The sequence below is a fragment of the Lasioglossum baleicum genome, chromosome 5, assembly GCF_051020765.1.
Source record: "Lasioglossum baleicum chromosome 5, iyLasBale1, whole genome shotgun sequence".
NCBI classification, from domain to species: domain Eukaryota; kingdom Metazoa; phylum Arthropoda; class Insecta; order Hymenoptera; family Halictidae; genus Lasioglossum; species Lasioglossum baleicum.
In genome coordinates, this window is record NC_134933.1 from 832,096 (window position 1) to 859,407 (window position 27,312).

The 27,312-nt window shown below is 52.5% G+C and overlaps 1 protein-coding gene across 1 annotated transcript; it reads left to right on the forward strand.

Annotated features, from left to right (window-relative positions):
• Window positions 1–24,901: 24,901 nt before the first annotated feature.
• LOC143208928 (uncharacterized) lies at window positions 24,902–26,130 on the forward strand. Its single transcript, XM_076423905.1, has 2 exons — window positions 24,902–25,153; window positions 25,233–26,130. The coding sequence occupies exons 1-2, from the start codon at window positions 24,999–25,001 to the stop codon at window positions 25,843–25,845; spliced, it is 768 nt and encodes a 255-aa protein (XP_076280020.1). The 5' UTR covers window positions 24,902–24,998; the 3' UTR covers window positions 25,846–26,130.
• The last annotated feature ends 1,182 nt before the right edge of the window (window positions 26,131–27,312 follow it).

Sequence of the window (27,312 nt, forward strand, 5' to 3'; positions counted from 1 at the left end):
CCCTTTTCTGCCCTGAACCGTGGAAGCGCCGAAATTCGGGTTTCATTTGTAACGCGGCAGCTTATACCCCCCGTGCGTTACCGACCACTGCCGGTGGTGGTCGGTAAGTTATCCTCCGCCGAGGACGACGCGCGTTACCGATGCACACGTAAAAAATGTTTCGCGAATTTTTCGCACGGTAAACCTTTGTCTCCGCGTCCTCCGTCCGACGAGCCTACTCTCGCCCGCACCCGTTGTCCCGTTCTCGAGCTATACGGCGACAAAGAAATCGCAAAATTTCACTAATTTGACGTCATCGAAAAAGTTACGGCCAACTGGGAATTAAAGGTATATCGCCTTCCCGAATTTTCCGGGAGCCCATCGGGCCTTCGGCCCCGCTCGGCTCGAGGTCGAGGTCGTCGGTAACGACAATGGTGGCGGGGAGGCGCGCGATTGGTCTGTCATCGCCATCCTCCCCCCCTACCCTTTAAAATTAATGGAAAATGTAAACCTAAACGTAGAGTCGGATTCGTAACCTCGAAGTTACAAGTCGATTCGCTCAACTATCAAGGGAGAGTAAACGCGGCGACTGAGACGGCACTCGCCACCGATGCGCAGTCAGCGTCGCGAAGTTGGCGTTAAATTCGAACGTTTGAATCAGTTATTTTCTTTCGGGCCCTTTTCAGCCCTGAACCGTGGATGCGCCGAAATTCGGGTTTCATTTATAACGCGGCAGCTTATACCCCCGAGCGTTACCGACCACTGCCGGTGGTGGTCGGTAAGTTATCCTCCGCCGAGGACGACGCGCGTTACCGATGCACACGTAAAAAATTTTTCGCGAATTTTTCGCGCGCTGAACCTTCGTCTCCGCGTCCTCCGTCCGACGAGCCTACTCTCGCCCGCACCCGTCGACCCGTTCTCGAGCTATACGGCGACAAAGAAACTTTGATTTTTCACTAATTTGACGTCATCGAAAAAGTTACGGCCAACTGGGAATTAAAGGTATATCGCCTTCCCGAATTTTCCGGGAGCCCATCGGGCCTTCGGCCCCGCTTGGCTCGGCTCGACTCGGCTCGAGGTCGAGGTCGTCGGTAACGACGATGGTGGCGGGGAGGCGCGCGATTGGTCTGTCATCGCCATCCTCCCCCCCTCCCCCTTTAAAATTAATGGAAAATGTAAACCTAAACGTAGAGTCGGATTCGTAACCTCGAAGTTACAAGTCGATTCGCTCAACTATCAAGGGAGAGTAAACGCGGCGACTGTGGCGCCACTCGCCACCGATGCGAAGTCAGCGTCGCGAAGTTGGCGTTAAATTCGAACGTTTGAATCAGTTATTTTCTTTCGGGCCCTTTTCAGCGCTGAACCGTGGAAGCGCCGAAATTCGGGTTTCATTTATAACGCGGCAGCTTATACCCCCGAGCGTTACCGACCACTGCCGGTGGTGGTCGGTAAGTTATCCTCCGCCGAGGACGACGCGCGTTACCGATGCACACGTAAAAAATGTTTCGCGAATTTTTCGCACGGTAAATCTTTGTCTCCGCGTCCTCCGTCCGACGAGCCTACTCTCGCCCGCACCCGTCGACCCGTTCTCGAGCTATACGGCGACAAAGAAATCGCAAAATTTCACTAATTTGACGTCACCGAAAAAAGTGACGGCCAACTGGGAATTAAAGGTATATCGCCTTCCCGAATTTTCCGGGAGCCCATCGGGCCTTCGGCCCCGCTCGGCTCGGCTCGGCTCGGCTCAGCTCGAGGTCGAGGTCGTCGGTAGCGACGATAGTGGCGGGGAGGCGCGCGATTGGTCTGTCATCGCCATCCTCCCCCCCCTAACCCCTTTAAAATTAATGGAAAATGTAAACCAAAACGTAGAGTCGGATTCGTAACCTCGAAGTTACAAGTCGATTCGCTCAACTATCAAGGGAGAGTAAACGCGGCGACTGAGACGGCACTCGCCACCGATGCGAAGTCAGCGTCGCGAAGTTGGCGTTAAATTCGAACGTTTGAATAAGTTATTTTCTTTCGGGCCCTTTTCTGCCCTGAACCGTGGAAGCGCCGAAATTCGGGTTTCATTTGTAACGCGGCAGCTTATACCCCCCGTGCGTTACCGACCACTGCCGGTGGTGGTCGGTAAGTTATCCTCCGCCGAGGACGACGCGCGTTACCGATGCACACGTAAAAAATGTTTCGCGAATTTTTCGCACGGTAAATCTTTGTCTCCTCGTCCTCCGTCCGACGAGCCTACTCTCGCCCGCACCCGTCGACCCGTTCTCGAGCTATACGGCGACAAAGAAATCGCAAAATTTCACTAATTTGACGTCACCGAAAAAAGTGACGGCCAACTGGGAATTAAAGGTATATCGCCTTCCCGAATTTTCCGGGAGCCCATCGGGCCTTCGGCCCCGCTCGGCTCGGCTCGACTAGGCTCGAGGTCGAGGTCGTCGGTAGCGACGATGATGGCGGGGAGGCGCGCGATTGGTCTGTCATCGCCATCCTCCCCCCCCTGCCCCTTTAAAATTAATGGAAAATGTAAACCTAAACGGAGAATAGGATTCGTAACCTCGAAGTTACAAGTCGATTCGCTCAACTATCAAGGGAGAGTAAACGCGGCGACTGTGGCGGCACTCGCCACCGATGCGATGTCAGCGTCGCGAAGTTGGCGTTAAATTCGAACGTTTGAATCAGTTATTTTCTTTCGGGCCCTTTTCAGCCCTGAACCGTGGAAGCGCCGAAATTCGGGTTTCATTTATAACGCGGCAGCTTATACCCCCGAGCGTTACCGACCACTGCCGGTGGTGGTCGGTAAGTTATCCTCCGCCGAGGACGACGCGCGTTACCGATGCACACGTAAAAAATTTTTCGCGAATTTTTCGCGCGGTAAACCTTTGTCTCCGCGTCCTCCGTCCGACGAGCCTACTCTCGCCCGCACCCGTCGACCCGTTCTCGAGCTATACGGCGACAAAGAAATCGCAAAATTTCACTAATTTGACGTCACCGAAAAAAGTGACGGCCAACTGGGAATTAAAGGTATATCGCCTTCCCGAATTTTCCGGGAGCCCATCGGGCCTTCGGCCCCGCTCGGCTCGGCTCGACTAGGCTCGAGGTCGAGGTCGTCGGTAGCGACGATGGTGGCGGGGAGGCGCGCGATTGGTCTGTCATCGCCATCCTCCCCCCCCTTCCCCTTTAAAATTAATGGAAAATGTAAACCTAAACGGAGAATAGGATTCGTAACCTCGAAGTTACAAGTCGATTCGCTCAACTATCAAGGGAGAGTAAACGCGGCGACTGTGGCGGCACTCGCCACCGATGCGAAGTCAGCGTCGCGAAGTTGGCGTTAAATTCGAACGTTTGAATCAGTTATTTTCTTTCGGGCCCTTTTCAGCGCTGAACCGTGGAAGCGCCGAAATTCGGGTTTCATTTATAACGCGGCAGCTTATACCCCCGAGCGTTACCGACCACTGCCGGTGGTGGTCGGTAAGTTATCCTCCGCCGAGGACGACGCGCGTTACCGATGCACACGTAAAAAATTTTTCGCGAATTTTTCGCGCGGTAAACCTTTGTCTCCGCGTCCTCCGTCCGACGAGCCTACTCTCGCCCGCACCCGTCGACCCGTTCTCGAGCTATACGGCGACAAAGAAATTGCAAAATTTCACTAATTTGACGTCATCGAAAAAGTTACGGCCAACTGGGAATTAAAGGTATATCGCCTTCCCGAATTTTCCGGGAGCCCATCGGGCCTTCGGCCCCGCTTGGCTCGGCTCGACTCGGCTCGAGGTCGAGGTCGTCGGTAACGACGATGGTGGCGGGGAGGCGCGCGATTGGTCTGTCATCGCCATCCTCCCCCCTACCCTTCAAAATTAATGGAAAATGTAAACCTAAACGTAGAGTCGGATTCGTAACCTCGAAGTTACAAGTCGATTCGCTCAACTATCAAGGGAGAGTAAACGCGGCGACTGTGGCGGCACTCGCCACCGATGCCAAGTCAGCGTCGCGAAGTTGGCGTTAAATTCGAACGTTTGAATCAGTTATTTTCTTTCGGGCCCTTTTCAGCGCTGAACCGTGGAAGCGCCGAAATTCGGGTTTCATTTTTAACGCGGCAGCTTATACCCCCGTGCGTTACCGACCACTGCCGGTGGTGGTCGGTAAGTTATCCTCCGCCGAGGACGACGCGCGTTACCGATGCACACGTAAAAAATGTTTCGCGAATTTTTCGAACGGTAAATCTTTGTCTCCGCGTCCTCCGTCCGACGAGCCTACTCTCGCCCGCACCCGTCGACCCGTTCTCGAGCTATACGGCGACAAAGAAATCGCAAAATTTCACTAATTTGACGTCACCGAAAAAAGTGACGGCCAACTGGGAATTAAAGGTATATCGCCTTCCCGAATTTTCCGGGAGCCCATCGGGCCTTCGGCTCCGCTCGGCTCGGCTCGACTAGGCTCGAGGTCGAGGTCGTCGGTAGCGACGATGGTGGCGGGGAGGCGCGCGATTGGTCTGTCATCGCCATCCTCCCCCCCTTCCCCTTTAAAATTAATGGAAAATGTAAACCTAAACGTAGAGTCGGATTCGTAACCTCGAAGTTACAAGTCGATTCGCTCAACTATCAAGGGAGAGTAAACGCGGCGACTGTGGCGGCACTCGCCACCGATGCGAAGTCAGCGTCGCAAAGTTGGCGTTAAATCCGAACGTTCGAATAAGTTATTTTCTTTCGGGCCCTTTTCTGCCCTGAACCGTGGAAGCGCCGAAATTCGGGTTTCATTTGTAACGCGGCAGCTTATACCCCCCGTGCGTTACCGACCACTGCCGGTGGGGGTCGGTAAGTTATCCTCCGCCGAGGACGACGCGCGTTACCGATGCACACGTAAAAAATGTTTCGCGAATTTTTCGCACGGTAAATCTTTGTCTCCGCGTCCTCCGTCCGACGAGCCTACTCTCGCCCGCACCCGTCGACCCGTTCTCGAGCTATACGGCGACAAAGAAATCGCAAAATTTCACTAATTTGACGTCACCGAAAAAAGTGACGGCCAACTGGGAATTAAAGGTATATCGCCTTCCCGAATTTTCCGGGAGCCCATCGGGCCTTCGGCCCCGCTCGGCTCGGCTCGACTAGGCTCGAGGTCGAGGTCGTCGGTAGCGACGATGATGGCGGGGAGGCGCGCGATTGTTCTGTCATCGCCATCCTCCCCCCCCTCTTCCCCTTTAAAATTAATGGAAAATGTAAACCTAAACGGAGAATAGGATTCGTAACCTCGAAGTTACAAGTCGATTCGCTCAACTATCAAGGGAGAGTAAACGCGGCGACTGTGGCGGCACTCGCCACCGATGCGAAGTCAGCGTCGCGAAGTTGGCGTTAAATTCGAACGTTTGAATCAGTTATTTTCTTTCGGGCCCTTTTCAGCGCTGAACCGTGGAAGCGCCGAAATTCGGGTTTCATTTATAACGCGGCAGCTTATACCCCCGAGCGTTACCGACCACTGCCGGTGGTGGTCGGTAAGTTATCCTCCGCCGAGGACGACGCGCGTTACCGATGCACACGTAAAAAATTTTTCGCGAATTTTTCGCGCGGTAAACCTTTGTCTCCGCGTCCTCCGTCCGACGAGCCTACTCTCGCCCGCACCCGTCGACCCGTTCTCGAGCTATACGGCGACAAAGAAATTGCAAAATTTCACTAATTTGACGTCACCGAAAAAAGTGACGGCCAACTGGGAATTAAAGGTATATCGCCTTCCCGAATTTTCCGGGAGCCCATCGGGCCTTCGGCCCCGCTCGGCTCGGCTCGACTCGGCACGAGGTCGAGGTCGTCGGTAACGACGATGGTGGCGGGGAGGCGCGAGATTGGTCTGTCATCGCCATCCTCCCCCCCTACCCTTTAAAATTAATGGAAAATGTAAACCTAAACGTAGAGTCGGATTCGTAACCTCGAAGTTACAAGTCGATTTGCTCAACTATCAAGGGAGAGTAAACGCGGCGACTGTGGCGGCACTCGCCACCGATGCGAAGTCAGCGTCGCGAAGTTGGCGTTAAATTCGAACGTTTGAATCAGTTATTTTCTTTCGGGCCCTTTTCAGCGCTGAATCGTGGAAGCGCCGAAATTCGGGTTTCATTTATAACGCGGCAGCTTATACCCCCGAGCGTTACCGACCACTGCCGGTGGTGGTCGGTAAGTTATCCTCCGCCGAGGACGACGCGCGTTACCGATGCACACGTAAAAAATTTTTCGCGAATTTTTCGCGCGGTAAACCTTTGTCTCCGCGTCCTCCGTCCGACGAGCCTACTCTCGCCCGCACCCGTCGACCCGTTCTCGAGCTATACGGCGACAAAGAAATTGCAAAATTTCACTAATTTGACGTCATCGAAAAAGTTACGGCCAACTGGGAATTAAAGGTATATCGCCTTCCCGAATTTTCCGGGAGCCCATCGGGCCTTCGGCCCCGCTTGGCTCGGCTCGACTCGGCTCGAGGTCGAGGTCGTCGGTAACGACGATGGTGGCGGGGAGGCGCGCGATTGGTCTGTCATCGCCATCCTCCCCCCTACCCTTCAAAATTAATGGAAAATGTAAACCTAAACGTAGAGTCGGATTCGTAACCTCGAAGTTACAAGTCGATTCGCTCAACTATCAAGGGAGAGTAAACGCGGCGACTGTGGCGGCACTCGCCACCGATGCCAAGTCAGCGTCGCGAAGTTGGCGTTAAATTCGAACGTTTGAATCAGTTATTTTCTTTCGGGCCCTTTTCAGCGCTGAACCGTGGAAGCGCCGAAATTCGGGTTTCATTTTTAACGCGGCAGCTTATACCCCCGTGCGTTACCGACCACTGCCGGTGGTGGTCGGTAAGTTATCCTCCGCCGAGGACGACGCGCGTTACCGATGCACACGTAAAAAATGTTTCGCGAATTTTTCGAACGGTAAATCTTTGTCTCCGCGTCCTCCGTCCGACGAGCCTACTCTCGCCCGCACCCGTCGACCCGTTCTCGAGCTATACGGCGACAAAGAAATCGCAAAATTTCACTAATTTGACGTCACCGAAAAAAGTGACGGCCAACTGGGAATTAAAGGTATATCGCCTTCCCGAATTTTCCGGGAGCCCATCGGGCCTTCGGCTCCGCTCGGCTCGGCTCGACTAGGCTCGAGGTCGAGGTCGTCGGTAGCGACGATGGTGGCGGGGAGGCGCGCGATTGGTCTGTCATCGCCATCCTCCCCCCCTTCCCCTTTAAAATTAATGGAAAATGTAAACCTAAACGTAGAGTCGGATTCGTAACCTCGAAGTTACAAGTCGATTCGCTCAACTATCAAGGGAGAGTAAACGCGGCGACTGTGGCGGCACTCGCCACCGATGCGAAGTCAGCGTCGCAAAGTTGGCGTTAAATCCGAACGTTCGAATAAGTTATTTTCTTTCGGGCCCTTTTCTGCCCTGAACCGTGGAAGCGCCGAAATTCGGGTTTCATTTGTAACGCGGCAGCTTATACCCCCCGTGCGTTACCGACCACTGCCGGTGGGGGTCGGTAAGTTATCCTCCGCCGAGGACGACGCGCGTTACCGATGCACACGTAAAAAATGTTTCGCGAATTTTTCGCACGGTAAATCTTTGTCTCCGCGTCCTCCGTCCGACGAGCCTACTCTCGCCCGCACCCGTCGACCCGTTCTCGAGCTATACGGCGACAAAGAAATCGCAAAATTTCACTAATTTGACGTCACCGAAAAAAGTGACGGCCAACTGGGAATTAAAGGTATATCGCCTTCCCGAATTTTCCGGGAGCCCATCGGGCCTTCGGCCCCGCTCGGCTCGGCTCGACTAGGCTCGAGGTCGAGGTCGTCGGTAGCGACGATGATGGCGGGGAGGCGCGCGATTGTTCTGTCATCGCCATCCTCCCCCCCCTCTTCCCCTTTAAAATTAATGGAAAATGTAAACCTAAACGGAGAATAGGATTCGTAACCTCGAAGTTACAAGTCGATTCGCTCAACTATCAAGGGAGAGTAAACGCGGCGACTGTGGCGGCACTCGCCACCGATGCGAAGTCAGCGTCGCGAAGTTGGCGTTAAATTCGAACGTTTGAATCAGTTATTTTCTTTCGGGCCCTTTTCAGCGCTGAACCGTGGAAGCGCCGAAATTCGGGTTTCATTTATAACGCGGCAGCTTATACCCCCGAGCGTTACCGACCACTGCCGGTGGTGGTCGGTAAGTTATCCTCCGCCGAGGACGACGCGCGTTACCGATGCACACGTAAAAAATTTTTCGCGAATTTTTCGCGCGGTAAACCTTTGTCTCCGCGTCCTCCGTCCGACGAGCCTACTCTCGCCCGCACCCGTCGACCCGTTCTCGAGCTATACGGCGACAAAGAAATTGCAAAATTTCACTAATTTGACGTCACCGAAAAAAGTGACGGCCAACTGGGAATTAAAGGTATATCGCCTTCCCGAATTTTCCGGGAGCCCATCGGGCCTTCGGCCCCGCTCGGCTCGGCTCGACTCGGCACGAGGTCGAGGTCGTCGGTAACGACGATGGTGGCGGGGAGGCGCGAGATTGGTCTGTCATCGCCATCCTCCCCCCCTACCCTTTAAAATTAATGGAAAATGTAAACCTAAACGTAGAGTCGGATTCGTAACCTCGAAGTTACAAGTCGATTTGCTCAACTATCAAGGGAGAGTAAACGCGGCGACTGTGGCGGCACTCGCCACCGATGCGAAGTCAGCGTCGCGAAGTTGGCGTTAAATTCGAACGTTTGAATCAGTTATTTTCTTTCGGGCCCTTTTCAGCGCTGAATCGTGGAAGCGCCGAAATTCGGGTTTCATTTATAACGCGGCAGCTTATACCCCCGAGCGTTACCGACCACTGCCGGTGGTGGTCGGTAAGTTATCCTCCGCCGAGGACGACGCGCGTTACCGATGCACACGTAAAAAATTTTTCGCGAATTTTTCGCGCGGTAAACCTTTGTCTCCGCGTCCTCCGTCCGACGAGCCTACTCTCGCCCGCACCCGTCGACCCGTTCTCGAGCTATACGGCGACAAAGAAATTGCAAAATTTCACTAATTTGACGTCATCGAAAAAGTTACGGCCAACTGGGAATTAAAGGTATATCGCCTTCCCGAATTTTCCGGGAGCCCATCGGGCCTTCGGCCCCGCTTGGCTCGGCTCGACTCGGCTCGAGGTCGAGGTCGTCGGTAACGACGATGGTGGCGGGGAGGCGCGCGATTGGTCTGTCATCGCCATCCTCCCCCCTACCCTTCAAAATTAATGGAAAATGTAAACCTAAACGTAGAGTCGGATTCGTAACCTCGAAGTTACAAGTCGATTCGCTCAACTATCAAGGGAGAGTAAACGCGGCGACTGTGGCGGCACTCGCCACCGATGCCAAGTCAGCGTCGCGAAGTTGGCGTTAAATTCGAACGTTTGAATCAGTTATTTTCTTTCGGGCCCTTTTCAGCGCTGAACCGTGGAAGCGCCGAAATTCGGGTTTCATTTTTAACGCGGCAGCTTATACCCCCGTGCGTTACCGACCACTGCCGGTGGTGGTCGGTAAGTTATCCTCCGCCGAGGACGACGCGCGTTACCGATGCACACGTAAAAAATGTTTCGCGAATTTTTCGAACGGTAAATCTTTGTCTCCGCGTCCTCCGTCCGACGAGCCTACTCTCGCCCGCACCCGTCGACCCGTTCTCGAGCTATACGGCGACAAAGAAATCGCAAAATTTCACTAATTTGACGTCACCGAAAAAAGTGACGGCCAACTGGGAATTAAAGGTATATCGCCTTCCCGAATTTTCCGGGAGCCCATCGGGCCTTCGGCTCCGCTCGGCTCGGCTCGACTAGGCTCGAGGTCGAGGTCGTCGGTAGCGACGATGGTGGCGGGGAGGCGCGCGATTGGTCTGTCATCGCCATCCTCCCCCCCCTTCCCCTTTAAAATTAATGGAAAATGTAAACCTAAACGTAGAGTCGGATTCGTAACCTCGAAGTTACAAGTCGATTCGCTCAACTATCAAGGGAGAGTAAACGCGGCGACTGTGGCGGCACTCGCCACCGATGCGAAGTCAGCGTCGCGAAGTTGGCGTTAAATTCGAACGTTTGAATCAGTTATTTTCTTTCGGGCCCTTTTCTGCCCTGAACCGTGGAAGCGCCGAAATTCGGGTTTCATTTGTAACGCGGCAGCTTATACCCCCCGTGCGTTACCGACCACTGCCGGTGGTGGTCGGTAAGTTATCCTCCGCCGAGGACGACGCGCGTTACCGATGCACACGTAAAAAATGTTTCGCGAATTTTTCGCACGGTAAACCTTTGTCTCCGCGTCCTCCGTCCGACGAGCCTACTCTCGCCCGCACCCGTTGTCCCGTTCTCGAGCTATACGGCGACAAAGAAATCGCAAAATTTCACTAATTTGACGTCATCGAAAAAGTTACGGCCAACTGGGAATTAAAGGTATATCGCCTTCCCGAATTTTCCGGGAGCCCATCGGGCCTTCGGCCCCGCTCGGCTCGAGGTCGAGGTCGTCGGTAACGACAATGGTGGCGGGGAGGCGCGCGATTGGTCTGTCATCGCCATCCTCCCCCCCTACCCTTTAAAATTAATGGAAAATGTAAACCTAAACGTAGAGTCGGATTCGTAACCTCGAAGTTACAAGTCGATTCGCTCAACTATCAAGGGAGAGTAAACGCGGCGACTGAGACGGCACTCGCCACCGATGCGCAGTCAGCGTCGCGAAGTTGGCGTTAAATTCGAACGTTTGAATCAGTTATTTTCTTTCGGGCCCTTTTCAGCCCTGAACCGTGGATGCGCCGAAATTCGGGTTTCATTTATAACGCGGCAGCTTATACCCCCGAGCGTTACCGACCACTGCCGGTGGTGGTCGGTAAGTTATCCTCCGCCGAGGACGACGCGCGTTACCGATGCACACGTAAAAAATTTTTCGCGAATTTTTCGCGCGCTGAACCTTCGTCTCCGCGTCCTCCGTCCGACGAGCCTACTCTCGCCCGCACCCGTCGACCCGTTCTCGAGCTATACGGCGACAAAGAAACTTTGATTTTTCACTAATTTGACGTCATCGAAAAAGTTACGGCCAACTGGGAATTAAAGGTATATCGCCTTCCCGAATTTTCCGGGAGCCCATCGGGCCTTCGGCCCCGCTTGGCTCGGCTCGACTCGGCTCGAGGTCGAGGTCGTCGGTAACGACGATGGTGGCGGGGAGGCGCGCGATTGGTCTGTCATCGCCATCCTCCCCCCTACCCTTTAAAATTAATGGAAAATGTAAACCTAAACGTAGAGTCGGATTCGTAACCTCGAAGTTACAAGTCGATTCGCTCAACTATCAAGGGAGAGTAAACGCGGCGACTGTGGCGGCACTCGCCACCGATGCCAAGTCAGCGTCGCGAAGTTGGCGTTAAATTCGAACGTTTGAATCAGTTATTTTCTTTCGGGCCCTTTTCAGCGCTGAACCGTGGAAGCGCCGAAATTCGGGTTTCATTTTTAACGCGGCAGCTTATACCCCCGTGCGTTACCGACCACTGCCGGTGGTGGTCGGTAAGTTATCCTCCGCCGAGGACGACGCGCGATACCGATGCACACGTAAAAAATGTTTCGCGAATTTTTCGCGCGGTAAATCTTTGTCTCCGCGTCCTCCGTCCGACGAGCCTACTCTCGCCCGCACCCGTCGACCCGTTCTCGAGCTATACGGCGACAAAGAAATCGCAAAATTTCACTAATTTGACGTCATCGAAAAAGTTACGGCCAACTGGGAATTAAAGGTATATCGCCTTCCCGAATTTTCCGGGAGCCCATCGGGCCTTCGGCCCCGCTCGGCTCGGCTCGACTCGGCACGAGGTCGAGGTCGTCGGTAACGACGATGGTGGTGGGGAGGCGCGAGATTGGTCTGTCATCGCCATCCTCGCCCCCTACCCTTTAAAATTAATGGAAAATGTAAACCTAAACGTAGAGTCGGATTCGTAACCTCGAAGTTACAAGTCGATTCGCTCAACTATCAAGGGAGAGTAAACGCGGCGACTGTGGCGCCACTCGCCACCGATGCGAAGTCAGCGTCGCGAAGTTGGCGTTAAATTCGAACGTTTGAATCAGTTATTTTCTTTCGGGCCCTTTTCAGCGCTGAACCGTGGAAGCGCCGAAATTCGGGTTTCATTTATAACGCGGCAGCTTATACCCCCGAGCGTTACCGACCACTGCCGGTGGTGGTCGGTAAGTTATCCTCCGCCGAGGACGACGCGCGTTACCGATGCACACGTAAAAAATGTTTCGCGAATTTTTCGCACGGTAAATCTTTGTCTCCGCGTCCTCCGTCCGACGAGCCTACTCTCGCCCGCACCCGTCGACCCGTTCTCGAGCTATACGGCGACAAAGAAATCGCAAAATTTCACTAATTTGACGTCACCGAAAAAAGTGACGGCCAACTGGGAATTAAAGGTATATCGCCTTCCCGAATTTTCCGGGAGCCCATCGGGCCTTCGGCCCCGCTCGGCTCGGCTCGGCTCGGCTCAGCTCGAGGTCGAGGTCGTCGGTAGCGACGATAGTGGCGGGGAGGCGCGCGATTGGTCTGTCATCGCCATCCTCCCCCCCCTAACCCCTTTAAAATTAATGGAAAATGTAAACCAAAACGTAGAGTCGGATTCGTAACCTCGAAGTTACAAGTCGATTCGCTCAACTATCAAGGGAGAGTAAACGCGGCGACTGAGACGGCACTCGCCACCGATGCGAAGTCAGCGTCGCGAAGTTGGCGTTAAATTCGAACGTTTGAATAAGTTATTTTCTTTCGGGCCCTTTTCTGCCCTGAACCGTGGAAGCGCCGAAATTCGGGTTTCATTTGTAACGCGGCAGCTTATACCCCCCGTGCGTTACCGACCACTGCCGGTGGTGGTCGGTAAGTTATCCTCCGCCGAGGACGACGCGCGTTACCGATGCACACGTAAAAAATGTTTCGCGAATTTTTCGCACGGTAAATCTTTGTCTCCTCGTCCTCCGTCCGACGAGCCTACTCTCGCCCGCACCCGTCGACCCGTTCTCGAGCTATACGGCGACAAAGAAATCGCAAAATTTCACTAATTTGACGTCACCGAAAAAAGTGACGGCCAACTGGGAATTAAAGGTATATCGCCTTCCCGAATTTTCCGGGAGCCCATCGGGCCTTCGGCCCCGCTCGGCTCGGCTCGACTAGGCTCGAGGTCGAGGTCGTCGGTAGCGACGATGATGGCGGGGAGGCGCGCGATTGGTCTGTCATCGCCATCCTCCCCCCCCTGCCCCTTTAAAATTAATGGAAAATGTAAACCTAAACGGAGAATAGGATTCGTAACCTCGAAGTTACAAGTCGATTCGCTCAACTATCAAGGGAGAGTAAACGCGGCGACTGTGGCGGCACTCGCCACCGATGCGATGTCAGCGTCGCGAAGTTGGCGTTAAATTCGAACGTTTGAATCAGTTATTTTCTTTCGGGCCCTTTTCAGCCCTGAACCGTGGAAGCGCCGAAATTCGGGTTTCATTTATAACGCGGCAGCTTATACCCCCGAGCGTTACCGACCACTGCCGGTGGTGGTCGGTAAGTTATCCTCCGCCGAGGACGACGCGCGTTACCGATGCACACGTAAAAAATTTTTCGCGAATTTTTCGCGCGGTAAACCTTTGTCTCCGCGTCCTCCGTCCGACGAGCCTACTCTCGCCCGCACCCGTCGACCCGTTCTCGAGCTATACGGCGACAAAGAAATCGCAAAATTTCACTAATTTGACGTCACCGAAAAAAGTGACGGCCAACTGGGAATTAAAGGTATATCGCCTTCCCGAATTTTCCGGGAGCCCATCGGGCCTTCGGCCCCGCTCGGCTCGGCTCGACTAGGCTCGAGGTCGAGGTCGTCGGTAGCGACGATGGTGGCGGGGAGGCGCGCGATTGGTCTGTCATCGCCATCCTCCCCCCCCTTCCCCTTTAAAATTAATGGAAAATGTAAACCTAAACGGAGAATAGGATTCGTAACCTCGAAGTTACAAGTCGATTCGCTCAACTATCAAGGGAGAGTAAACGCGGCGACTGTGGCGGCACTCGCCACCGATGCGAAGTCAGCGTCGCGAAGTTGGCGTTAAATTCGAACGTTTGAATCAGTTATTTTCTTTCGGGCCCTTTTCAGCGCTGAACCGTGGAAGCGCCGAAATTCGGGTTTCATTTATAACGCGGCAGCTTATACCCCCGAGCGTTACCGACCACTGCCGGTGGTGGTCGGTAAGTTATCCTCCGCCGAGGACGACGCGCGTTACCGATGCACACGTAAAAAATTTTTCGCGAATTTTTCGCGCGGTAAACCTTTGTCTCCGCGTCCTCCGTCCGACGAGCCTACTCTCGCCCGCACCCGTCGACCCGTTCTCGAGCTATACGGCGACAAAGAAATTGCAAAATTTCACTAATTTGACGTCATCGAAAAAGTTACGGCCAACTGGGAATTAAAGGTATATCGCCTTCCCGAATTTTCCGGGAGCCCATCGGGCCTTCGGCCCCGCTTGGCTCGGCTCGACTCGGCTCGAGGTCGAGGTCGTCGGTAACGACGATGGTGGCGGGGAGGCGCGCGATTGGTCTGTCATCGCCATCCTCCCCCCTACCCTTCAAAATTAATGGAAAATGTAAACCTAAACGTAGAGTCGGATTCGTAACCTCGAAGTTACAAGTCGATTCGCTCAACTATCAAGGGAGAGTAAACGCGGCGACTGTGGCGGCACTCGCCACCGATGCCAAGTCAGCGTCGCGAAGTTGGCGTTAAATTCGAACGTTTGAATCAGTTATTTTCTTTCGGGCCCTTTTCAGCGCTGAACCGTGGAAGCGCCGAAATTCGGGTTTCATTTTTAACGCGGCAGCTTATACCCCCGTGCGTTACCGACCACTGCCGGTGGTGGTCGGTAAGTTATCCTCCGCCGAGGACGACGCGCGTTACCGATGCACACGTAAAAAATGTTTCGCGAATTTTTCGAACGGTAAATCTTTGTCTCCGCGTCCTCCGTCCGACGAGCCTACTCTCGCCCGCACCCGTCGACCCGTTCTCGAGCTATACGGCGACAAAGAAATCGCAAAATTTCACTAATTTGACGTCACCGAAAAAAGTGACGGCCAACTGGGAATTAAAGGTATATCGCCTTCCCGAATTTTCCGGGAGCCCATCGGGCCTTCGGCTCCGCTCGGCTCGGCTCGACTAGGCTCGAGGTCGAGGTCGTCGGTAGCGACGATGGTGGCGGGGAGGCGCGCGATTGGTCTGTCATCGCCATCCTCCCCCCCTTCCCCTTTAAAATTAATGGAAAATGTAAACCTAAACGTAGAGTCGGATTCGTAACCTCGAAGTTACAAGTCGATTCGCTCAACTATCAAGGGAGAGTAAACGCGGCGACTGTGGCGGCACTCGCCACCGATGCGAAGTCAGCGTCGCAAAGTTGGCGTTAAATCCGAACGTTCGAATAAGTTATTTTCTTTCGGGCCCTTTTCTGCCCTGAACCGTGGAAGCGCCGAAATTCGGGTTTCATTTGTAACGCGGCAGCTTATACCCCCCGTGCGTTACCGACCACTGCCGGTGGGGGTCGGTAAGTTATCCTCCGCCGAGGACGACGCGCGTTACCGATGCACACGTAAAAAATGTTTCGCGAATTTTTCGCACGGTAAATCTTTGTCTCCGCGTCCTCCGTCCGACGAGCCTACTCTCGCCCGCACCCGTCGACCCGTTCTCGAGCTATACGGCGACAAAGAAATCGCAAAATTTCACTAATTTGACGTCACCGAAAAAAGTGACGGCCAACTGGGAATTAAAGGTATATCGCCTTCCCGAATTTTCCGGGAGCCCATCGGGCCTTCGGCCCCGCTCGGCTCGGCTCGACTAGGCTCGAGGTCGAGGTCGTCGGTAGCGACGATGATGGCGGGGAGGCGCGCGATTGTTCTGTCATCGCCATCCTCCCCCCCCTCTTCCCCTTTAAAATTAATGGAAAATGTAAACCTAAACGGAGAATAGGATTCGTAACCTCGAAGTTACAAGTCGATTCGCTCAACTATCAAGGGAGAGTAAACGCGGCGACTGTGGCGGCACTCGCCACCGATGCGAAGTCAGCGTCGCGAAGTTGGCGTTAAATTCGAACGTTTGAATCAGTTATTTTCTTTCGGGCCCTTTTCAGCCCTGAACCGTGGAAGCGCCGAAATTCGGGTTTCATTTATAACGCGGCAGCTTATACCCCCGAGCGTTACCGACCACTGCCGGTGGTGGTCGGTAAGTTATCCTCCGCCGAGGACGACGCGCGTTACCGATGCACACGTAAAAAATTTTTCGCGAATTTTTCGCACGGTAAACCTTTGTCTCCGCGTCCTCCGTCCGACGAGCCTACTCTCTCCCGCACCCGTTGTCCCGTTCTCGAGCTATACGGCGACAAAGAAATCGCAAAATTTCACTAATTTGACGTCATCGAAAAAGTTACGGCCAACTGGGAATTAAAGGTATATCGCCTTCCCGAATTTTCCGGGAGCCCATCGGGCCTTCGGCCCCGCTCGGCTCGAGGTCGAGGTCGTCGGTAACGACGATGGTGGCGGGGAGGCGCGCGATTGGTCTGTCATCGCCATCCTCCCCCCCTACCCTTTAAAATTAATGGAAAATGTAAACCTAAACGTAGAGTCGGATTCGTAACCTCGAAGTTACAAGTCGATTCGCTCAACTATCAAGGGAGAGTAAACGCGGCGACTGAGACGGCACTCGCCACCGATGCGAAGTCAGCGTCGCGAAGTTGGCGTTAAATTCGAACGTTTGAATCAGTTATTTTCTTTCGGGCCCTTTTCAGCCCTGAACCGTGGATGCGCCGAAATTCGGGTTTCATTTATAACGCGGCAGCTTATACCCCCGAGCGTTACCGACCACTGCCGGTGGTGGTCGGTAAGTTATCCTCCGCCGAGGACGACGCGCGTTACCGATGCACACGTAAAAAATTTTTCGCGAATTTTTCGCGCGCTGAACCTTCGTCTCCGCGTCCTCCGTCCGACGAGCCTACTCTCGCCCGCACCCGTCGACCCGTTCTCGAGCTATACGGCGACAAAGAAACTTTGATTTTTCACTAATTTGACGTCATCGAAAAAGTTACGGCCAACTGGGAATTAAAGGTATATCGCCTTCCCGAATTTTCCGGGAGCCCATCGGGCCTTCGGCCCCGCTTGGCTCGGCTCGACTCGGCTCGAGGTCGAGGTCGTCGGTAACGACGATGGTGGCGGGGAGGCGCGCGATTGGTCTGTCATCGCCATCCTCCCCCCTACCCTTTAAAATTAATGGAAAATGTAAACCTAAACGTAGAGTCGGATTCGTAACCTCGAAGTTACAAGTCGATTCGCTCAACTATCAAGGGAGAGTAAACGCGGCGACTGTGGCGGCACTCGCCACCGATGCCAAGTCAGCGTCGCGAAGTTGGCGTTAAATTCGAATGTTTGAATCAGTTATTTTCTTTCGGGCCCTTTTCAGCGCTGAACCGTGGAAGCGCCGAAATTCGGGTTTCATTTTTAACGCGGCAGCTTATACCCCCGTGCGTTACCGACCACTGCCGGTGGTGGTCGTTAAGTTATCCTCCGCCGAGGACGACGCGCGATACCGATGCACACGTAAAAAATGTTTCGCGAATTTTTCGCGCGGTAAATCTTTGTCTCCGCGTCCTCCGTCCGACGAGCCTACTCTCGCCCGCACCCGTCGACCCGTTCTCGAGCTATACGGCGACAAAGAAATCGCAAAATTTCACTAATTTGACGTCACCGAAAAAAGTGACGGCCAACTGGGAATTAAAGGTATATCGCCTTCCCGAATTTTCCGGGAGCCCATCGGGCCTTCGGCCCCGCTCGGCACGGCTCGACTAGGCTCGAGGTCGAGGTCGTCGGTAGCGACGATGATGGCGGGGAGGCGCGCGATTGGTCTGTCATCGCCATCCTCCCCCCCCCTACCCTTCAAAATTAATGGAAAATGTAAACCTAAACGTAGAGTCGGATTCGTAACCTCGAAGTTACAAGTCGATTCGCTCAACTATCAAGGGAGAGTAAACGCGGCGACTGTGGCGGCACTCGCCACCGATGCCAAGTCAGCGTCGCGAAGTTGGCGTTAAATTCGAACGTTTGAATCAGTTATTTTCTTTCGGGCCCTTTTCAGCGCTGAACCGTGGAAGCGCCGAAATTCGGGTTTCATTTTTAACGCGGCAGCTTATACCCCCGTGCGTTACCGACCACTGCCGGTGGTGGTCGGTAAGTTATCCTCCGCCGAGGACGACGCGCGTTACCGATGCACACGTAAAAAATGTTTCGCGAATTTTTCGAACGGTAAATCTTTGTCTCCGCGTCCTCCGTCCGACGAGCCTACTCTCGCCCGCACCCGTCGACCCGTTCTCGAGCTATACGGCGACAAAGAAATCGCAAAATTTCACTAATTTGACGTCACCGAAAAAAGTGACGGCCAACTGGGAATTAAAGGTATATCGCCTTCCCGAATTTTCCGGGAGCCCATCGGGCCTTCGGCTCCGCTCGGCTCGGCTCGACTAGGCTCGTGGTCGAGGTCGTCGGTAGCGACGATGGTGGCGGGGAGGCGCGCGATTGGTCTGTCATCGCCATCCTCCCCCCCCTACCCCTTTAAAATTAATGGAAAATGTAAACCTAAACGTAGAGTCGGATTCGTAACCTCGAAGTTACAAGTCGATTCGCTCAACTATCAAGGGAGAGTAAACGCGGCGACTGTGGCGGCACTCGCCACCGATGCGAAGTCAGCGTCGCAAAGTTGGCGTTAAATCCGAACGTTCGAATAAGTTATTTTCTTTCGGGCCCTTTTCTGCCCTGAACCGTGGAAGCGCCGAAATTCGGGTTTCATTTGTAACGCGGCAGCTTATACCCCCCGTGCGTTACCGACCACTGCCGGTGGTGGTCGGTAAGTTATCCTCCGCCGAGGACGACGCGCGTTACCGATACACACGTAAAAAATGTTTCGCGAATTTTTCGCACGGTAAATCTTTGTCTCCGCGTCCTCCGTCCGACGAGCCTACTCTCGCCCGCACCCGTCGACCCGTTCTCGAGCTATACGGCGACAAAGAAATCGAAAAATTTCACTAATTTGACGTCACCGAAAAAAGTGACGGCCAACTGGGAATTAAAGGTATATCGCTTTCCCGAATTTTCCGGGAGCCCATCGGGCCTTCGGCCCCGCTCGGCTCGGCTCGACTAGGCTCGAGGTCGAGGTCGTCGGTAGCGACGATGGTGGCGGGGAGGCGCGAGATTGGTCTGTCATCGCCATCCTCCCCCCCTACCCTTTAAAATTAATGGAAAATGTAAACCTAAACGTAGAGTCGGATTCGTAACCTCGAAGTTACAAGTCGATTCGCTCAACTATCAAGGGAGAGTAAACGCGGCGACTGTGGCGGCACTCGCCACCGATGCGAAGTCAGCGTCGCGAAGTTGGCGTTAAATTCGAACGTTTGAATCAGTTATTTTCTTTCGGGCCCTTTTCAGCGCTGAACCGTGGAAGCGCCGAAATGCGGGTTTCATTTATAACGCGGCAGCTTATACCCCCGAGCGTTACCGACCACTGCCGGTGGTGGTCGGTAAGTTATCCTCCGCCGAGGACGACGCGCGTTACCGATGCACACGTAAAAAATGTTTCGCGAATTTTTCGCACGGTAAATCTTTGTCTCCGCGTCCTCCGTCCGACGAGCCTACTCTCGCCCGCACCCGTCGACCCGTTCTCGAGCTATACGGCGACAAAGAAATCGCAAAATTTCACTAATTTGACGTCACCGAAAAAAGTGACGGCCAACTGGGAATTAAAGGTATATCGCCTTCCCGAATTTTCCGGGAGCCCATCGGGCCTTCGGCCCCGCTCGGCTCGGCTCGACTCGGCTCGAGGTCGAGGTCGTCGGTAACGACGATGGTGGCGGGGAGGCGCGCGATTGGTCTGTCATCGCCATCCTCCCCCCCTACCCTTTAAAATTAATGGAAAATGTAAACCTAAACGTAGAGTCGGATTCGTAACCTCGAAGTTACAAGTCGATTCGCTCAACTATCAAGGGAGAGTAAACGCGGCGACTGTGGCGGCACTCGCCACCGATGCCAAGTCAGCGTCGCGAAGTTGGCGTTAAATTCGAACGTTTGAATCAGTTATTTTCTTTCGGGCCCTTTTCAGCGCTGAACCGTGGAAGCGCCGAAATTCGGGTTTCATTTTTAACGCGGCAGCTTATACCCCCGTGCGTTACCGACCACTGCCGGTGGTGGTCGGTAAGTTATCCTCCGCCGAGGACGACGCGCGTTACCGATGCACACGTAAAAAATGTTTCGCGAATTTTTCGCGCGGTAAATCTTTGTCTCCGCGTCCTCCGTCCGACGAGCCTACTCTCGCCAGCACCCGTCGACCCGTTCTCGAGCTATACGGCGACAAAGAAATCGCAAAATTTCACTAATTTGACGTCACCGAAAATAGTGACGGCCAACTGGGAATTAAAGGTATATCGCCTTCCCGAATTTTCCGGGAGCCCATCGGGCCTTCGGCCCCGCTCGGCTCGGCTCGACTAGGCTCGAGGTCGAGGTCGTCGGTAGCGACGATGGTGGCGGAGAGGCGCGCGATTGGTCTGTCATCGCCATCCCCCCCCCTTCCCCTTTAAAATTAATGGAAAATGTAAACCTAAACGGAGAATAGGATTCGTAACCTCCAAGTTACAAGTCGATTCGCTCAACTATCAAGGGAGAGTAAACGCGGCGACTGTGGCGGCACTCGCCACCGATGCGAAGTCAGCGTCGCAAAGTTGGCGTTAAATCCGAACGTTTGAATCAGTTATTTTCTTTCGGGCCCTTTTCTGCCCTGAACCGTGGAAGCGCCGAAATTCGGGTTTCATTTGTAACGCGGCAGCTTATACCCCCCAGCGTTACCGACCACTGCCGGTGGTGGTCGGTAAGTTATCCTCCGCCGAGGTCGACGCGCGTTACAGATGCACACGTAAAATATTTCTCTCGAATTTTCGCGAATTTTTCGCGCGGTAAACCTTCGTCTCCGCGTCCTCCGTCCGACGAGCCTACTCTCGCCCGCACCCGTCGACCCGTTCTCGAGCTATACGGCGACAAAAAAATCGCAAAATTTCACTAATTCGGCGTCACCGAAAAAGTTACGGCCAACTGGGAATTAAAGGTATATCGCCTACCCGAATTTTCCGGGAGCCCAACGGGCCTTCGGCCCCGCTCGGCTCGCCTCGACTCGGCTCGAGGTCGAGGTCGTCGGTAGCGACGATGGTGGCGGGGAGGCGCGCGATTGGGTCTGTCATCGCCATCCTCCCCCCTACCCTTTAAAATTAACGGAAAATGTAAACCTAAACGTAGAGTCGGATTCGTAACCTCGAAGTTACAAGTCGATTCGCTCAACTATCAAGGGAGAGTAAACGCGGCGACTGTGGCGGCACTCGCCACCGATGCGAAGTCAGCGTCGCGAAGTTGGCGTTAAATTCGAACGTTTGAATCAGTTATTTTCTTTCGGGCCCTTTTCAGCCCTGAACCGTGGATGCGCCGAAATTCGGGTTTCATTTATAACGCGGCAGCTTATACCCCCGAGCGTTACCGACCACTGCCGGTGGTGGTCGGTAAGTTATGCTCCGCCGAGGACGACGCGCGTTACCGATGCACACGTAAAAAATTTTTCGCGAATTTTTCGCGCGGTAAACCTTTGTCTCCGCGTCCTCCGTCCGACGAGCCTACTCTCGCCCGCACCCGTCGACCCGTTCTCGAGCTATACGGCGACAAAGAAATCGCAAAATTTCACTAATTTGACGTCACCGAAAAAAGTGACGGGCAACTGGGAATTAAAGGTATATCGCCTTCCCGAATTTTCCGGGAGCCCATCGGGCCTTCGGCCCCGCTCGGCTCGGCTCGACTAGGCTCGAGGTCGAGGTCGTCGGTAGTGACGATGGTGGCGGGGAGGCGCGCGATTGGTCTGTCATCGCCATCCTCCCCCCCCCCTTCCCCTTTAAAATTAATGGAAAATGTAAACCTAAACGGAGAATAGGATTCGTAACCTCGAAGTTACAAGTCGATTCGCTCAACTATCAAGGGAGAGTAAACGCGGCGACTGTGGCGGCACTCGCCACCGATGCGAAGTCAGCGTCGCAAAGTTGGCGTTAAATCCGAACGTTTGAATCAGTTATTTTCTTTCGGGCCCTTTTCAGCCCTGAACCGTGGAAGCGCCGAAATTCGGGTTTCATTTGTAACGTGGCAGCTTATACCCCCCAGCGTTACCGACCACTGCCGGTGGAGGTCGGTAAGTTATCCTCCGCCGAGGTCGACGCGCGTTACAGATGCGCACGTAAAATATTTTTCGCGAATTTTTCGCGCGGTAAACCTTCGTCTCCGCGTCCTCTGTCCGACGAGCCTACTCTCGCCCGCACCCGTCGACCCGTTCTCGAGCTATACGGCGACAAAAAAATCGCAAAATTTCACTAATTTGACGTCACCGAAAAAGTTACGGCCAACTGGGAATTAAAGGTATATCGCCTTCCCGAATTTTCCGGGAGCCCAACGGGCCTTCGGCCCCGCTCGGCTCGCCTCGACTCGGCTCGAGGTCGAGGTTGTCGGTAGCGACGATGGTGGCGGGGGGGCGCGCGATTGGGTCTGTCATCGCCATCCTCCCCCCTACCCTTTAAAATTAACGGAAAATGTAAACCTAAACGTAGAGTCGGATTCGTAACCTCGAAGTTACAAGTCGATTCGCTAAACTATCAAGGGAGAGTAAACGCGGCGACTGTGGCGGCACTCGCCACCGATGCGAAGTCAGCGTCGCGAAGTTGGCGTTAAATTCGAACGTTTGAATCAGTTATTTTCTTTCGGGCCCTTTTCAGCCATGAACCGTGGAAGCGCCGAAATTCGGGTTTCATTTATAACGCGGCAGCTTATACCCCCGAGCGTTACCGACCACTGCCGGTGGTGGTCGGTAAGTTATCCTCCGCCGAGGACGACGCGCGTTACCGATGCACACGTAAAAAATTTTTCGCGAATTTTTCGCACGGTAAACCATTGTCTCCGCGTCCTCCGTCCGACGAGCCTACTCTCGCCCGCACCCGTCGACCCGTTCTCGAGCTATACGGCGACAAAGAAATCGCAAAATTTCACTAATTTGACGTCATCGAAAAAGTTACGGCCAACTGGGAATTAAAGGTATATCGCCTTCCCGAATTTTCCGGGAGCCCATCGGGTCTTCGGCCCCGCTCGGCTCGGCTCGACTCGGCTCGAGGTCGAGGTCGTCGGTAGCGACGATGGTGGCGGGGAGGCGCGCGATTGGTCTGTCATCGCCATCCTCCCCCCTACCCTTTAAAATTTATGGAAAATGTAAACCTAAACGTAGAGTCGGATTCGTAACCTCGAAGTTACAAGTCGATTCGCTCAACTATCAAGGGAGATTAAACGCGGCGACTGTGGCGGCACTCGCCACCGATGCGAAGTCAGCGTCGCGAAGTTGGCGTTAAATTCGAACGTCTGAATCAGTTATTTTCTTTCGGGCCCTTTTCAGCCCTGAACCGTGGAAGCGCCGAAATTCGGGTTTCATTTATAACGCGGCAGCTTATACCCCCGAGCGTTACCGACCACTGCCGGTGGTGGTCGGTAAGTTATCCTCCGCCGAGGACGACGCGCGTTACCGATGCACACGTAAAAAATGTTTCGCGAATTTTTCGCGCGGTAAATCTTTGTCTCCGCGTCCTCCGTCCGACGAGCCTACTCTCGCCCGCACCCGTCGACCCGTTCTCGAGCTATACGGCGACAAAGAAATCGCAAAATTTCACTAATTTGACGTCACCGAAAAAAGTGACGGGCAACTGGGAATTAAAGGTATATCGCCTTCCCGAATTTTCCGGGAGCCCATCGGGCCTTCGGCCCCGCTCGGCTCGGCTCGACTAGGCTCGAGGTCGAGGTCGTCGGTAGTGACGATGGTGGCGGGGAGGCGCGCGATTGGTCTGTCATCGCCATCCTCCCCCCCCCTTCCCCTTTAAAATTAATGGAAAATGAAAACCTAAACGGAGAATAGGATTCGTAACCTCGAAGTTACAAGTCGATTCGCTCAACTATCAAGGGAGAGTAAACGCGGCGACTGTGGCGGCACTCGCCACCGATGCGAAGTCAGCGTCGCAAAGTTGGCGTTAAATCCGAACGTTTGAATCAGTTATTTTCTTTCGGGCCCTTTTCAGCCCTGAACCGTGGAAGCGCCGAAATTCGGGAGTAGGATATATAGGCGGGTTCTGGATCACTTCTCAATTCAGGCGGTTCTGAGGAACTTTCCAATTCACGGGAGAGCGGTACCGCATTGCACAAGCATTACGTCATCTAGGCCAAGGACAAAGCTGTTAGGCACCGCCCCCTTCTTTCTGACGTCATCTAGGCCAAGGACAAAGCTGTTAGGCACCGCCCCCTTCTTTCTTACGTCATCTAGGCCAAGGACAGAGCTGCTGAGTCATCACTTAATGGTATTGCACAAGCATTACGTCATCTAGGCCAAGGACAGAGCTGTTAGGCACCGCCCCCTTCTTTCTTACGTCATCTAGGCCAAGGACAGAGCTGCTGAGTCATCACTTAATGGTATTGCACAAGCATTACGTCATCTAGGCCAAGGACAGAGCTGTTAGGCACCGCCCCCTTCTTTCTGACGTCATCTAGGCCAAGGACAGAGCTGCTGAGTCATCACTTAAGGGGTGGTACCGCAGAGCGGTATTGCGCAAGCATATATTACATCATATTTTATTGCATCATATTTTTTCGCGGGGAGGGGGGACAATCCCTATGAAAGATGATACTCCTTTGGTATTGCACAAGCGTTACGTCATCTAGGCCAAGGACAGAGCTGTTAGGCACCGCCCCCCTTCTTTCTTACGTCATCTAGGTCAAAGGCAGAGCTGCTGAGTCATACCCCCTTCTTTCTTACGTCATCTAGGCCAAGGACAGAGCTGCTGAGTCATCACTTAATGGTATTGCACAAGCATTACGTCATCTAGGCCAAGGACAAAGCTGTTAGGCACCGCCCCCTTTCTAAGAAAATGTAAAAAGGTGGGGGCCAATGCATCCTATAAGAACATTGTATTCCAAGCGTTGCGCGTCAGATCGAGACAATCAACACGAAAAAAGCATGATGTATTACAACAATCATCCGCTCACTGAATGTGATCATTCAAGCATCGAGGAGTCACACAAAAAGAGGAGACTAAATAATATGTAAGTAGAAAGATGAAAAACTTGTGAAAAAAAAATTTTGAAAAACATCTAATTCTTTAAAAAAAAAAATCTGTTGCAGGAGTTTTGACAACAGCGACTCCATTTCACAATCATCGAGTAGTTTGCACAGAATCTTGAGTCGAAGATATTCCATAGCTGGCAATTATTTTAAATATCTCGAAATTGGTGTACACGTTGGCGATGATATTTGTGTGGAACTAACTATGGGGGATAACCGTGGTAACGAGATCACATTTTCCCGGGATGCATGGACAGAGTTGTTGCGCACGAAGGAGTGTATTTCCAATTTACTTTCTATGCAGAAACAGTGTAAAAAAATGAGTGATGATTTAACATTGCAAATAGTTAATCTCAATGGTATGAATCTAGTGAAATTGTCGAATCAGTTCACAGCTCTATACATCACGGAAAAAACTATGCGTAACTTATACAATCTCGAATTCTGCATACACAACATGTATTCATGGCTGATCGGCAATGTTCCCACGATTACCGATAAATTTATGAATTTTGTCATTGTGGTGAGGGATACCAACGCGAAGAATATCGTGAAAGCGATTGTCGAGAGCGAATTTTTTGATCAAAGTTCATTGATTGATTGTGAACTGGTGGCTTCATGCACTAATATCATTGCAGTCGAGGCACAAAAAACGGATAGGTTAAAATATTAATGTTGTGTGAAAATTGTCTTTTGTAACAATACATTATTTTAAAAATAAAATTATTCAAGAATACCTCTTTTATATTTTTTTTTATTACAACATTACATACAATTCCTACAGAGAAATGAAGCAGAATTATCACAATATAATAAGTATAGTCGTTTTACAAAAATTAATTATCATAACTAAAAAATACAAGTAGAAAAAATATAATTAAAGTATATTCGTTTTAGATATCCACGAATTATGTGACGCATCCATTCCCAGCCATTTCACATATACTTTATTTCCTTTTCTGCGTAATATTTTTTCAACTAAGTATATATCAGGATATTTTGCCGCACGTATCTCATGTTCATAAAATCCTCCGGCGATAGGTTTGTTCGTAGAGTCGACTAAGAGATATGTGACAGGATTCGTTCGTTTTACCGCGATAATCTTGAATATTTCAGTTGACCAGTTTGGCGTGTATCCTTTGTTGAATAAGGTTTTAAACTTGCTGACACGCACACGATCATCAACCTTGAATTTGGCAGGACCAGCAATCTTCACGTTGCTGTACACGGTGGACAGAAGGTGTCCAGCATTTTTACGGCTCACGTCGACAGGTCGCATGCGGATTGTACGATGTTTTCGATTATTGTAGCCCTCAGTCAACGTGGGAAGCGCATCGATCCAGCGATATTTTCCACTCAATGAGAAAAATTTCCACATGCTATTCTTCAGCGTGCGATTGAAACGTTCCACGACGGAAGCTTTCATAGTGCTAAATGTAGAATAATGATGTATGTTACGACTCTTTAGATAATCTTGAAACGTTGTATTGTAGAATTCTTTCCCCATGTCGGTCTGCAAGTTATTCGGGACTCTACCATCTTCCTTCAACGCTGACGCGAAAGCTTTGCACACGTCGCTCGCATTTTTACTCTTCAAAGGAACCGTCCATGCATATTTGCTAAATACATCGATTATCGTGAGAATATATCGATGCCCTCCATTGTCTCGTGCATATTTTTGAACTTCAACGATATCGGCTTGCCAAAGATCATCGAATCCTCGCACGATTACACGTCTACGCGGGTAAAAACGTCTCGCCGGAGCATGCAGTTCTTCCACCACGTTTTCTTTACTCATCATCGTTCTTGTAGCGCTCTCTCATTAACCGATTATTCACTTTTCAATTCAACTATTGAAGCGATGACTGATTCAGCTATCCAACTCGTTGAAAGCTACGCGTATCGTCTCTTGCTGTCGCTACTCAACTCGCTTTTCAATAGAGTCTTTACCTCATATATACTTTTCTTAAAATCTTCAGTTATATTTCCATCCCCTCATTTTTTCTCTCAAGGTTGATGATTTTTATGATAACTTGATGACTCGATAAATGCTACTTAATATTGATAATACAGGTACAGGTACAGACAGGTACAGATACAGCTACAGACAGGTACAGACAGGTACAGGAACAGCTACAGA

Bases quoted from the DNA above. Each gene is read 5' to 3' on its own strand.
- LOC143208928 (XM_076423905.1), top strand. From the start codon at position 24,999: ATGCATCCTATAAGAACATTGTATTCCAAGCGTTGCGCGTCAGATCGA. The intron at 25,154-25,232 runs GTAAGTAGAAAG...AATCTGTTGCAG, and splicing joins AAGAGGAGACTAAATAATAT to GAGTTTTGACAACAGCGACT.